At 44.1% G+C, this 12,613-nt stretch overlaps 1 protein-coding gene across 1 annotated transcript in view; it reads left to right on the forward strand.

Moving 5' to 3' along the window:
• The window catches only part of LOC139277100 (calcium-responsive transactivator-like), a 56,679-nt gene that overhangs the window by 18,587 nt on the left and 25,479 nt on the right, over positions 1-12,613 (forward strand). Inside the window, exons 4-5 of the mRNA XM_070895114.1 lie at positions 3,415-3,559; positions 8,099-8,299. Of these exons, the coding sequence (XP_070751215.1) occupies positions 3,415-3,559; positions 8,099-8,299 (346 nt within the window). The remainder of the gene's footprint in view (positions 1-3,414; positions 3,560-8,098; positions 8,300-12,613) is intronic.

Here is a 12,613-nt window from a genome sequence, read left to right on the forward strand (position 1 = left end):
TCACCAGGAGCGGATGGGATGCATCCTAGGATGCTCAGAGAATCGAGGGTGGAAATCGTGGAGGTATTGGCCATAATCTACCAATCCTCCTTGGATACAGGGGTGGTGCCAGAGGACTGGAGAATTGCAAATGTTACACCATTGTTCAAAAAAGGGTGTAAAGATAAACCCAGCAACTACAGGCCAGTCAGTTTAACCTCTGTAGTGGGGAAGCTTTACAAACAGTAATTGGGGGCAAAATTAACAGTCACTTGGATAGAGGTGGATTAATTAAGGAAAGCCAGCAGGATTTATTAAAGGCAAACTGTGTTTAACCAACTTGATTGAGTTTTTTGATGAGGTAACAGAGGGTTGATGAGGGTACATAGAAACATAGAAACATAGAAAATAGGTGCAGGAGTAGGCCATTCGGCCCTTCTAGCCTGCACCGCCATTCAATGAGTTCATGGCTGAACATGGGTAATGCGGTTGACGTAGTGTGCATGGGTTTCCAAAAGGCTGACAAAGTGCCACATAATAGGCTTGTCAGAAAAATTGAAGCCCATGGAATAAAAGGGACCATGGCAGTCTGGATACACGATTGGCTATGTGACAGGAAACGGGTGAAAAGTTGTTTTTCGGACTGGAGGAAGGTATACAGTGGTGTTTCCCAGGTGTTAGTTCTAGGACCACTGCTTTTCTTAACATATATTAATGACTTGGATGTGGGTGTATAGGGCACAATTTCAAAATTTGCAGATGTCACAAAACTTGGAAATATAGTGGAGAGTCAGGAGGAGAGTGATGATCTTCAGGCAGACATAGATAGACAGGCTGGTGAAATGGGCAGACATTTGGCAGATGAAATTTATCAAAGAAAAATGTGAAATACTGCATTTTTGTAGAAAGAATGAGGAGAGGACATATAAACTAAATGGTACAATTCTAAAGGGGGTGCACGAACAGAGAGATCTGGGGGTATGTGTGCATAAATTGTTGAAGGTGGCAGGGCAGGTTGATAAAGCAGTTAAAAAGGCTTACGGGATCCTGGGCTTCATAAATAGTTAGAAAGTAAAAAGTGAGAGCAACTGTTCCCATTTCCGAGAACCAGAGGAGACAGATTTAAGGTGATTGGCAAAAGAACCAAAGATGATGTAAGAAAAAATGTTTTTACGCAGCAAGTGGTTAAGATCTGGAATGCACTGCCAGAAAGGATGGTAGAGGCTGACTCAATTTTATCTTTCAAAAGGGAAGTGGATAAGTATCTGAAGGAACAACAAATTGCAGGGCTATGGCGAAAGGGCAGGGGAATGGGACTATCTGAGAGTTGGCACGGGCTCGACGGGCCGAGTGGCTGATTTCCAGGCTGTAACCATTCACTGATTCTAGGTTTAAAATATATTTGGTTTTATACTGAGTCATCTAGTTGTTGTCTTCACCTTGCATTTAAGGCTTTACAGTTCCAAAAGACTCCTGTGTGGATAGTACAGTCTAATTAACCAACTTATAATCAACTGCTTTCTGTGTTCTGCTCTCCACCACTGAACAATGTTATGTATATTCCTGTGATGGTTTGAGTATCTGACCACTCGATTATTTCAACTATCAGTGCAGCTGGAATAATCAGAAATGGATTTGGCGGGTATGACTGGCAATCAATCACCTGCTGGATTAATATTTCACATTTAACCGATCTAAACGTGATTTACAAATGTGAAATAGTGCACAGTGTTCAAATTGATTTAAGGATTTAGTCACTGGTTCTTCTAGGAGTTGCGTCCCTTCTCAGTTCCTGGTGTTCCTTCATTCAGGCCAAAGAGGGCTGTATTTAGCACTTGTAAACTAAACATATTTTGAACTAATGGAGAAAGCTGCCATTTATCAATAAACTGTCCTCCGTATGGAAGGATTTATTGTACCCAGGCTATAAAACAAATACTGCACTTTTGCATAACTTGATAAAGTCAGCCTTAATCTTTGGTGCAATGCTGTACACGTGGGCAGGCATGTGTTTGTGTTCAATATAGGGATCAGAGTAAGAATAATTATGAAGGTCTAAATGTCTATGCAAAGAAAACCTGAGGATCACGAGGGCAAACGAGTCGAAGCCTCCTGCCCCCCCCCCCCCCCCCCCAATTCTCATTTTCCAATCACCATAAATCTGTGTCCTTTGGTTCTCGACATTGCTGCCAATGGGAACAGTTTCTCTCTCTCTCTTGTACTTCATACCTCTATTTATGAAGCCCAGGATCCCGTAAGCCTTTTTAACTGCTTTCTCAACCTGCCATGTCACCTTCAATGATTTATGCACACATACCCCCAGGTCTCTCTGTTCGTGCACCCCCTTTAGAATTGTACAATTTAGTTTATATGTCCTCTCCTCATTCTTTCTACCAAAAGGCAGTAAAGTTGGTGACTTGTAGGATTTCATGCCTTAGGGCCCAGTCTTCATGTGTAAGCCTAGACAATGAGTACCAGCAGGTTGATTTGTGGGAGGGTTTGATATACAAGCAGCTGAACCTGACCCTATTCACACTTGTACTTTGGGGGGGGGGGGGGCGGTGGGGGGGTTACTAGATAGTCGCAGGAGAGGGAACCCTGGCCTTGCCCTTCTCTAGCCTGTAGCACTGAGGCCAACTGTTTCATCCTGATTGAGATTAGCAAACCTGGCACAGCGTAGGAGGTCAACCCTGAAAATCATTCCTGGTCAACCTGACCGTTACACTAGTTAGTGCATATACCGGTTGCTCTATTTGTTTCTAATTGAAGCAAGATTGAATCCTCCATTGCACTGTTGAGTGCACATAATTTGCTGCTGACACTTCAATGCATTAACTGAGGAGTGCTGCATTGTTGGAGGTACTACTTTTTTTGGATGAGCTGTTCAACTGATCTCATCTGCCTGTTGAGGTGGATTTTAAAGATCAAAGGCACTTTTCAAAGAACAAAGAAATCTCCTTGTGTGCCAGCTATCATTCCTCCTTCAACCACCCTCACCAGAAAACAGATTATCTGCTCGCTCATTCATTTTCCTGTATGTGGGACCTTGCTGGGCACAATTTAGCTGTGCATTTGCCTACATAATAACCATGAGTACACTTTACAATGAATGGATTTCTTTTTTGAAGTGTTTTAGGATGTCTTGAGAATGTGATGTGTTGCTAAATATAAATGCAAATGTATTTGTTCTTTCAGAATGAATGTAATATTTTGTTTCCTCTGCTGTGAAATCTCCTCTTCAGAGGAAGAATATCATAACTACTTTTGAATAGTATACTTCCTGTGGTGATCTTTCAAGAAACTAATGACATCAATGTTTTTAAAAAAGGGTCTTGAGGTCTTTTCATTAAATAACTGGTGCTGTGTTCTTATTGTTTTTTAATGCAATTGTTAATTGTGTGTTTTTTTAATCCCCTGCCATTTCCTTTTACTTAGCCACCTTCCCAAAACCTGTCCATGGGACCAGGAGGAATGAATCTCTCTGGATCAAATCAAGCTTTGCATTCACAGAATGTTCCAAATGACACTATGGGAGGGGGTATTCCCCCTTCCCCACTAATGCAGAGCCAGATGAGCAATGGTAGGTTCTAGCAGTGCTACACTGTCAGTGTTCCTTATTTACAGTTTGTAGCAATGTTAAGATACTGGGGTCTGCTAGATTGCGTGGCAGAAAAATGGTAGATTCAACAAAAATAAGGGGGTCACTTAACCTCCCGCTGCTGCTGAGTTTTCTGGGCTGTCGCCCCTCCGAGCGAATTTGGTGGAGGCCTCCTGCCGGCAGGGAGGGAAGACCAATGGGGTCCATCCGCTGGTGTGCAACTTGCGTAAGTGTCCTCCCGCTTGCCGAGCTGCCAATTTGGTCCGGGTGGGAGTCCGCTGCAGCAGGGGAATGGACCATCGCGCGGAGGCAGGACAAACCTCAGCGGTAAGTAAGAAGACCTGCAAAAAAAGTTAGTAAATTTATTTATTTTTTTTCAACGATTTAGGTGGTCTTCCAGTGTGTTTATTTTTTGGAAATTTTAAAATTTTATCTGTTTTTCCCCACCCTCGGGCCCGACTCAATCCTTGGCGGTACTTTGCCGAGGATTGCATTTGCTGCCGAGATTGGGAGCCTCCACCCGCTGCCGCCCATATTCAGGGCGTAAGTCGCTTTTTTGCCGCCGGGCGGTCTTTCCAGGACTTCAAGAAACTTCCACCCAAAGTACCGTCAGGATCTCAGCGGTCCTTTGGGCGGAACTTAGCTTCCACCAAGTTCAGAACCAAGGACTTACTGTAGTAACATCATCTAGTGATGTAGAAGCTTGCAAAAGTTTTGAAGTTATGAATGATAAATGTTTTAAATGTGGATAAGGGATGAATGCTTTATTATACTTTTCAAAGCTGAAGGGGAGAAACTTCAAATTTTAATAGACTTCCATAAGCCTTCCATGAGTGATGTAATGGGTGAAATTGAAGCAGTGTTCTTTTCTTTTTTGCCTTTTATCTTTCCTTTTCAGAAGAGACCAACTCGTTGTGTGTGGTTCCAGGGGCAGTTCTGGGGTCTGGTACTTCACTAAAATAGCCATTACTTCTTAGTGCCAGTAGGCTAATCAACCATCCGGGCATCAGAGCTGAGGCAAGCCCTGCCCTGCCCCAGCTTGCTCTTCTAGCTGAGGTAGTTGGATGGCGATTAGGAGGAGAAATCTTGACCATGTCTTTCTTTCCCTCTCTAGTGCAGGGCAATATAACTGGCATCAGCATCTGCTAACTCAGGATAGATAAGTGCAACAACACTCTGTACGGGGAGCCATTTGGAGGGGAGAGGGTCTCACTCAGTGTCTTTAATGCATAATACCATGCAGTTGAACAGTTCACATTAAAAGAATTAAGCATCATAATTGTGGCAATAAATTTAAAGGTGTATATTCAGAATTTTGAGCTGTTAGATAGTGGGCATTTATAACGAGCCCATTATCTGTTGGAGTTTAAAATAAAATATGCTGTTACACTGACTTGATTTTTTTCCCCCCTCCTCACTCCCCCAAAATAACACCTTTCTCTCAAAAAAGGGTTTATTTTCTCCCTCAGTAGATATTCATTCTTGTCATATGTCACATTGTTGTTTCCTCACTCAGATGTGAAGCTGGGACAGTCTTGGTTCCATAGAGAGCTTCATGTCTATTGATATTGCCTGTGATTGACCAACAACAGATTGGTTTTGTTCCCCATGGGCGTGTTTATCTTCCTGTGGATGACACTGTTGCTTCCACTGAAATTCACCTATTGAGCAATGGCGTTTGAATGACAATCAAACATAAATGATTCCATTGTTTGGACTAATGAGGCCCTTTTCACTGTGATTCTTTCACCCCAAATATAAATTCAGTAACAGAAAATGTGCAGATGCTCCGAGAAATGGTTAATGATTGTGGTATCTGTATAACCCACCTGTATAAGCAATGACTAACACAGTCTGTCTTGTTTTAAATATTTAATCCACATTGCATATGATATGTGATATTGATCTTACTTAATGAGAAGCTGGGTATAATTTTAAAACACTGGTGGATCCTCCATGCATCGCTCACAGTAAGCTGGAGGGTGGAGTAGGATTGGCAACGAAAGAATTTGAGGTTTCGGTGATGATTTTTAGAATAGCAATAGTTTTTTTTCAAAAAGTGGATTTACCATGGTATTGCTCACACGAACTCAAAGCAGAAGCAATCTATCTCTCCTGTCCCTGACATCCCCTCTGTGTTTGTCTCCTTTTATGCCTTTTTTTCAATCCTTTTGTTCTTCATTTTATTCTCGAGTTTAAAAAAAAATGTCCTTTCTCTCTCCTATACTTTTTCTCTATCTATACATGACTTTTCTCTATCGATAAATGATCTCTTTTTCCTCCCCCTCTCTCATCACTGGGAGATAATATATTATAGCCGGTAGTTGGAAAGATCTAGTGAAGCTGGTAAGTAGGTTTTGGAGAGGGTGATCTGGCCAGGGTGTTGGATGGTGGCACTACAAGGCCATAGTATGGTAACAAAGCTGTGAGGAGGGTGCCAGTGCGTTATCCTTGTGCGACATGGTTGCTGCAGTTGCACATCTTAGTGCCAATTTTCATCCATCCATCAACCACACCTCTTGGCCATTTTGGTAGGAGCCTTTTTAATGGGAGGCCCAGGTACCAATTGGAAACAGACTGGAGCCTCATTAGAACATAAGAACATAGGAAATAGGAGCAGGAGTAGGCCACACGGTCCCTTGAGCCTGCTCTGCCATTCAATACGATCATGGCTGATCCGATCATGGACTCTGTCCACTTCCCTGCCTGCTCTCCATAACCCCTTATCGTTTAAGAAACTGTCTATTTCTATCTTCAGTTTATTCAATGTCCCAGCTTCCACAGCTCTGAGACAGCAAATTCCACAGATCCACAACCCTACTGAGAGAAGAAATTTCTCCTCGTCTCAGTTTTAAATGGGTGGCCCCTTATTCTAAGATTATGCCCCCTAGTTCTAGTCTCCCCTATCAATGGAAACATCCTCTCTGCATCCACCTTGTCAAGCCCCCTCATAATCTTATACGTTTCGATAAGATCACCTCTCATTCTTCTGAATTCCAATGAGTAGAGGCCCAACCAATTCAACCTTTCCTCATAAGTCAACCCCCTCATCTCTGGAATCAACCTTGTGAACCTTCTCCGAACTGCCTCCAAAGCAAGTATATCCTTTTGTAAATATGGAAACCAAAACTGCACGTGGTATTCCAGCTGTGGCCTCACCAATACCCTGTATAACTGTAGCAAGACTTCCCTGCTTTTTTTATACTCCATCTCCTTTGCAATAAAGGCCAAGATTCCATTGGCCTTCCTGATCACTTGCTGTACCTGCAAACTAACCTTTTGTGTTTCATGCACAAGTACCCCCAGGGCCTGCTGTACTGCAGCACTTTGCAATCTTTCTCCATTTAAATAATAACTAGCTCATTGGGGTCCTATATCAATAAGACACTGATACAATTTTGGAGTGCATGCTCTGTCCATTGGTACTTGTTGAGTGGCATAACCAGCGGCTCTTAAAGAGACTGCTGGGAGGGAGTGATTTTGAAATTTTTTTGAAATACTCCTTGACCCCAAATATTCAATCATAAATATTCTGCTTGCCACCTGCCTAATGAAAGTGGTCACTTAAATATTGACCCCTCCCCCCTGCAATATTCTTCCTTTATCCCTTGATCGTGGTTACAGTGCCTAAACTTGGGTGGAATAGCACTGGGGAAGGGGGCAAACTCCAATGGTATGGCCTACTTCTGTGTTCCCAGCCTGAGCTCAATTTCCTTCTTTCCTGTTGGGGTTAACCCTACTTCAGTGTAACTGTGTATATTTTAAGAGATTGGGTATGTGATGGGCCGAACCTCACCCGTCCATTAGGGGATGCAGCTGGAGTGTTTTGCCACAGCTCAACTTAACTTTATTTGAAGGTGTGGGCCCAGGTTCGGGTCCCGGTCAAAGTCCGGGCCGCTACCGTGTGCAGTTTCTGGTCAATTTTAGTTGGTGCTCGGTTGGGTCCTGAAGATGCTGCGATGTTTGTAGCTATCCTGCGACCTATGTAAAGCCAGTTCCTTGGAGAAGCAGCCAGGGCGAGATCATCTGTAGCAACTGCACCTGGAAAGGTCCCATCTCTGTCTCCAGCTCGGCCCTGGGGCCCGGAGCAGGTAGGACAATGAGGAGCTGGAATTGAAAGTACGGGTACTATTCTCCCGGACTGGCAGCAGCAGAGCTTACTAACCTTACTTAACCGTAACAGTATGCCTTAACCCTAGCCTGTAAAGAACTCACTCTATTGCACCAAGGGGTGCATGTACATGTGTGCGCATTTCCCATCCCAAACGTTCTTATTGTATCTGAGTGAGCTTGCTAATTTATGAACAATTTGTGCTGAAAATCTAGCACCTTAACTAATGCATTTTCAGACAATTTTATTAACGTCAGACAATATCCTTGCAACTGGAATAGAAGGAAGACTTTATCCTATTGGTCTCGGTTTTAAATGAGCATGGGCCACTGAGGTGTATGCCAAACTATTGTATGACTCCAAAGGTTATCTGAACATGTCACTGAGTGATTCTGGCTGTATTTCTTTAGGTCCTACACATGTGTCAGTGCAACAGTCAGGGCCAGCCACAATACCGAGCTCTTCAATGACCATGCCTGTAAATAACCATGGAAGTGCAGGTGGTTATAGTCACTCTGTACCCTCGTCACAAGGCATGCAGATGCAGAGTCAGAGTCAGTCGATGGCAAACTATGGATCCCGGACAAACATGAGCATGCAATCCAGTCAAGGTAAGCTTTCACAAGCCGCCATGTCACATTATTATAATAATTAATTTTGGTATTAGTAAATTTTGCTTTTCTGGACTATTTGTATAACATTTCTGTGGATTTATTTGGTTTCGTTTAATTTTTCCTCGAGTAGATTGGCAAAAACAAAACCCTGACTTTGAACAATTTCCTTACCTGGCCACAAATATACTTGAGCAGCTGGAGAAGCAACTTTATAGCTCTTTTCTCCTGCCTATGTAAAACCAGTTATGTAGCAATCTCAAATTTGCACTAGTTAGAATTTAAATATTTTGAAGCTTGACTACAAGCTTGTGACATTAAACAGTGAAGAGAGGTTTATTTTCTTCCTGACTCGGTCTGAAAGAGTAGGCTAAAGAATCTGCTCCCAAGCTATCAGTCTTGGCCAGCTAGCAATAGGAGGCATTCAAGAGTGCAACTATGTCCCTGTTGGAGGTTCGCTTTTTTTTTCTTCTACGTGGCTATAATTGGGAACTAAGTGGAGAGGCACTTCCTACCTTTCCATTCAGATACTAGTGCTTGAATTTATTGCCTTTTACGGATGCAATTTTAGCTGTTGCCTTCTGCAAAACCGAGAAACTATGTTGGAATGTGAGAGAAGGCTAATGAACATGGTCTGGGCCCTCAGCAAAACAACTGTTCCTGTAGAATTTGTCTTTTTTCCAAGTTCCAAGATCTCTGTGGCCAGCTTTCTTTGGGGCCAGCGGCGAATGCCTTTGCTTTGCTGCTGACCTCAAATTCTGGGCCATTAGGTTATGTTTTAATTCAAGAATCTAGCTTTATTCTATTGTTGCTATAACTAATGAAGTTTTATTTCAAATCACAATCAATGGCTTCCTGTTTGAGTTGCCTAACTGAAATGGTGTTTATAATGCAAAGTAAGAAAAATGTAACTGAAGGACAAGGGCTTGGAAGAGATTTTAACCAAGAAATTAGATATTCTTTTGATCTGAATTTTCTGACCATGTGATCCACAGAAACGTGCCCATCTACAGGTATAATAATTAAAGGATATTAGGCTCTTGGAGGTTAGGAGAATTGAATGAAGTTTGGTCAAAGAGCTATGCTTTTGAGAAGGCTTGTGAAGGTGGGGAGGTAGAGAGGAGGAAGAGTTTGATGAGGGAATTCTAAAAGGTAAAGCTGAGGCAATTGAAGGCTCTGCCATTGAAGGTGGAGCAGGCGAGGGTGCACAGCAGAGTTGGAAGATCTGGTAAAGGACATGAACCTGGAGAAGGTTATAGAGATGGGGTAGAATGAGGCTGTGGGAGGATTTGTAGATGAAGACCAACATTATAGATCTGATCCATCATCATCGGAATCGAGGAAGACTTGCTTCCACTCCTGAAGTGAGTTTGTTGGGTCTGAACAGTCCAATACAAGAGCCACAGACTCAGGTGGAACAGATAGTCGTTGAGGGAAGGGGTGGGTGGGGACTGGTTTGCTTGCACGCTCTTTCTGCTGTCTGCGCTTGATTTCTGCATGCTCTCGGCTTTGACACTCCGTGCTCAGCGCCCTCTCGGATGCACTTCCTCCACTTAGGGTGGTCTTGGGCCAGGGACTCCCAGGTGTCAGTGGGGATGTCACACTTTATCAGTGAGGCTTTGAGGGTGTCCCTGTAGTGTTTCCGCTGCCCACCTTGGCTCGTTTGCCGTGAAGGAGCTCCGCACTTGCTTTGGGAGTCTCGTGTCTGGCATGCGGACTATGTGGCCTGCCGAGCGGAGTTGATTGAAGGTGGTCAGTGCTTCAATGCTGAGGATGTTGGCCTGAATGAGGACGCTGATAGTGTGCCTGTCCTCCCAGGGGATTTGTAGGATCTTGCAGAGACATCGTTGGTGATATTTCTCCAGCAACTTGGTGTCTACTCTACATGTCTCTGAGCCATACAGGAAGGCAAGTATTACTACAGCCCTGTAGACCATGAGCTTGGTGGCAGTTTTGAGGGCCTGGTCTTCAAACACTCTTCCTTAGGCGGCTGAAGGCTGCACTGGAGACGGTGTTGGATCTCGTCGTTGATGCCTGCTCTTGTTGATAGGAGGCTCCTGAGATATGGGAAGTGGTCCACTGTGTCCAGGGCTGCGCCGTGGAACTTGATGACTGAGGGGCAGTGATGTATGGTGAGGATAGGCTGGCGGAGAACCTTTTTCTTACGGATGTTTAGCGTAAGGCCCATGCTTTCGTACGTCTCAGTAAATACGTTGACTATGTCCTGGAGTGCAGCCTCTGAATGTGCACAGATGCAGGTGTCGTCCGTGTACTGTAGCTTGACGACTGAGATTGGGGTGGTCTTGGATCTGGCCTGGAGATGGTGCAGGTTGAACAGGTTCCCACTGGTTCTGCAGTTTAGTTCTACTCCAGAGGGAGCTTGTTGACTGTGAAGTGGAGCATGGCGGCGAGAATGATTTGAGAAGAGGATTGGGGCGATGACGCAGCCTTGTTTGACCCCGGTCCGGACGTGGATTGGGTCTGTGATGGATCCGTTGGTAATGATCACAGCCTGCATGTTGTCGTGGAGCAGGCAGAGGATGGTGACGAACTTTTGGGGGCATCCGAAAAGGAGGAGGACGCTCCATAGACCCTCGCGGTTGACAATGTCAAAGGCCTTTGTAAGGTCGAAGAAGGTCATGTACAAGGGTTGGTGCCATTCCCTGCATTTTTCCTGTAGCTGTCGCGCTGCAAAAATCATGTCCGTTGTGCCCCGTAGGGGGCAAAATCCGCACTGTGACACTGGGAGAAGCTCCTAGGCCATGGGAAGAAGACGGTTGAGGAGGACTCTAGTGACGACTTTCCCAGTGGCTGATAGCAGGGAGATTCCTCTGTAGTTGCTGCAGTCGGACTTGTTCCCTTTTTTAAAGATGGTCATGATTACTGCATCTCTGAGATCCCCTGGCATGCTCTCCTCTCTCCAGATGAGAGAGATGAGGTCATGTATTTGTGCCAACAGTGCCTCTCCGTCACACTTCAATGCCTCAGCAGGGATTCCGTCCACACCCATAGCCTTGTTGTTTGTAAGCTGTCTTATGGCTTTTTCTATCTCGTGCAGTGTTGGGGTCTCACTGAGGTGGTGGCGGGTAGCCTGTTGCGGGATGGAGTCGAGAACACTAGCATCAAAGGCAGAGTCTCGACTGAGGAGATCTTTGATGCTGGGCGATAGGGAACCAAACTGGGTTAATGGTGTGATGATCAAATGGTGCTTAGTGTGTGACAGGATGTGAGCAGTGGAGTTTTGAATGATTCGGAATTTAAGGAGGTCAGGAGACTAATGAAGAGGGCAAAGGCTAGGATCTGTCTCCAGATGGGCTCAAATGGAATTGTAGGAGTGGTGGATATGCAGCTTGAAGGTAACAATCTTGATCAAGGTGAGCTCATAAATTGTTACTTTGAGGGAATGGATGAGTTCAAGCTGGGCTTTTTGAAGAGAAGTTGATGGGTTTGAAAGGAAGAGGCAGAGTGCCTGAATAGAGAGAATAATTAACAATGAGCATTGGGCACAGGAAGGTCCTGTAGAAAGATAATGGGCTCTAACCAGCACAGACTTTCTCTCCTGTGCAAGAGTCATATGGACAATGCATCTGGGCATTATTGCAGTTCCCAGTATAGGCACAAACTGCTCATGTTGGCAGTGAATTGGTAATCTGGTGGACTGCGGGAGTCATTATGACTAGTGGATTAAAGGGTACTTTTCTTGGATTATGACTGAAGCACATTGTTGGGGGGAAATTACTGCATGTAACTGCCATTTGACTCTGGGTAAATAAGTACATTTCATTCATGGAATTTGGGTGTTGCCAGCAAGGCCAACATCTATTACCCATCCCTTGAGAAAGGTGGTGGTGAGCCACCATTTCAGAGGGCAGTTAAGAGTCAACCACATTGGTGTGAGTCTGGAGTCACATATAGTCCACTTGGGTAAGGACATCAGGTTTCCTTCCCTAAAGGAAGGGCATTAATGAACCAATGGGTTCTGGAACCAATGGACAATCTGGTAGTCACCATTACTAATATTAGCTTTTAATCCAGACTTGAACTCTTGTCTCTGGATTATTAGTCCAGGCCTCTGGATTACAAGTCAAGTAACATTACCACTGCGCTACCGTTCCCTTGTAAAGTATTCACATTCAATAATATCCCAAGTCTTGAGGACAAAGTTCAAACATTTTAAAATGGTTGTAAATTCATTTCGCAGTGTATTCGGATTGCAAAAAGAAAAATTGCCACAAATAGGAAAGTGGAAAAATAGCCCAGAAGTGATAGTGATTATTTAACTTGAATAAACAGCTTTTAAAAAATGGCTTATTA

This window comes from Pristiophorus japonicus, chromosome 12 (assembly GCF_044704955.1).
Source record: "Pristiophorus japonicus isolate sPriJap1 chromosome 12, sPriJap1.hap1, whole genome shotgun sequence".
In the NCBI taxonomy this organism is placed as follows: Eukaryota; Metazoa; Chordata; class Chondrichthyes; family Pristiophoridae; genus Pristiophorus; species Pristiophorus japonicus.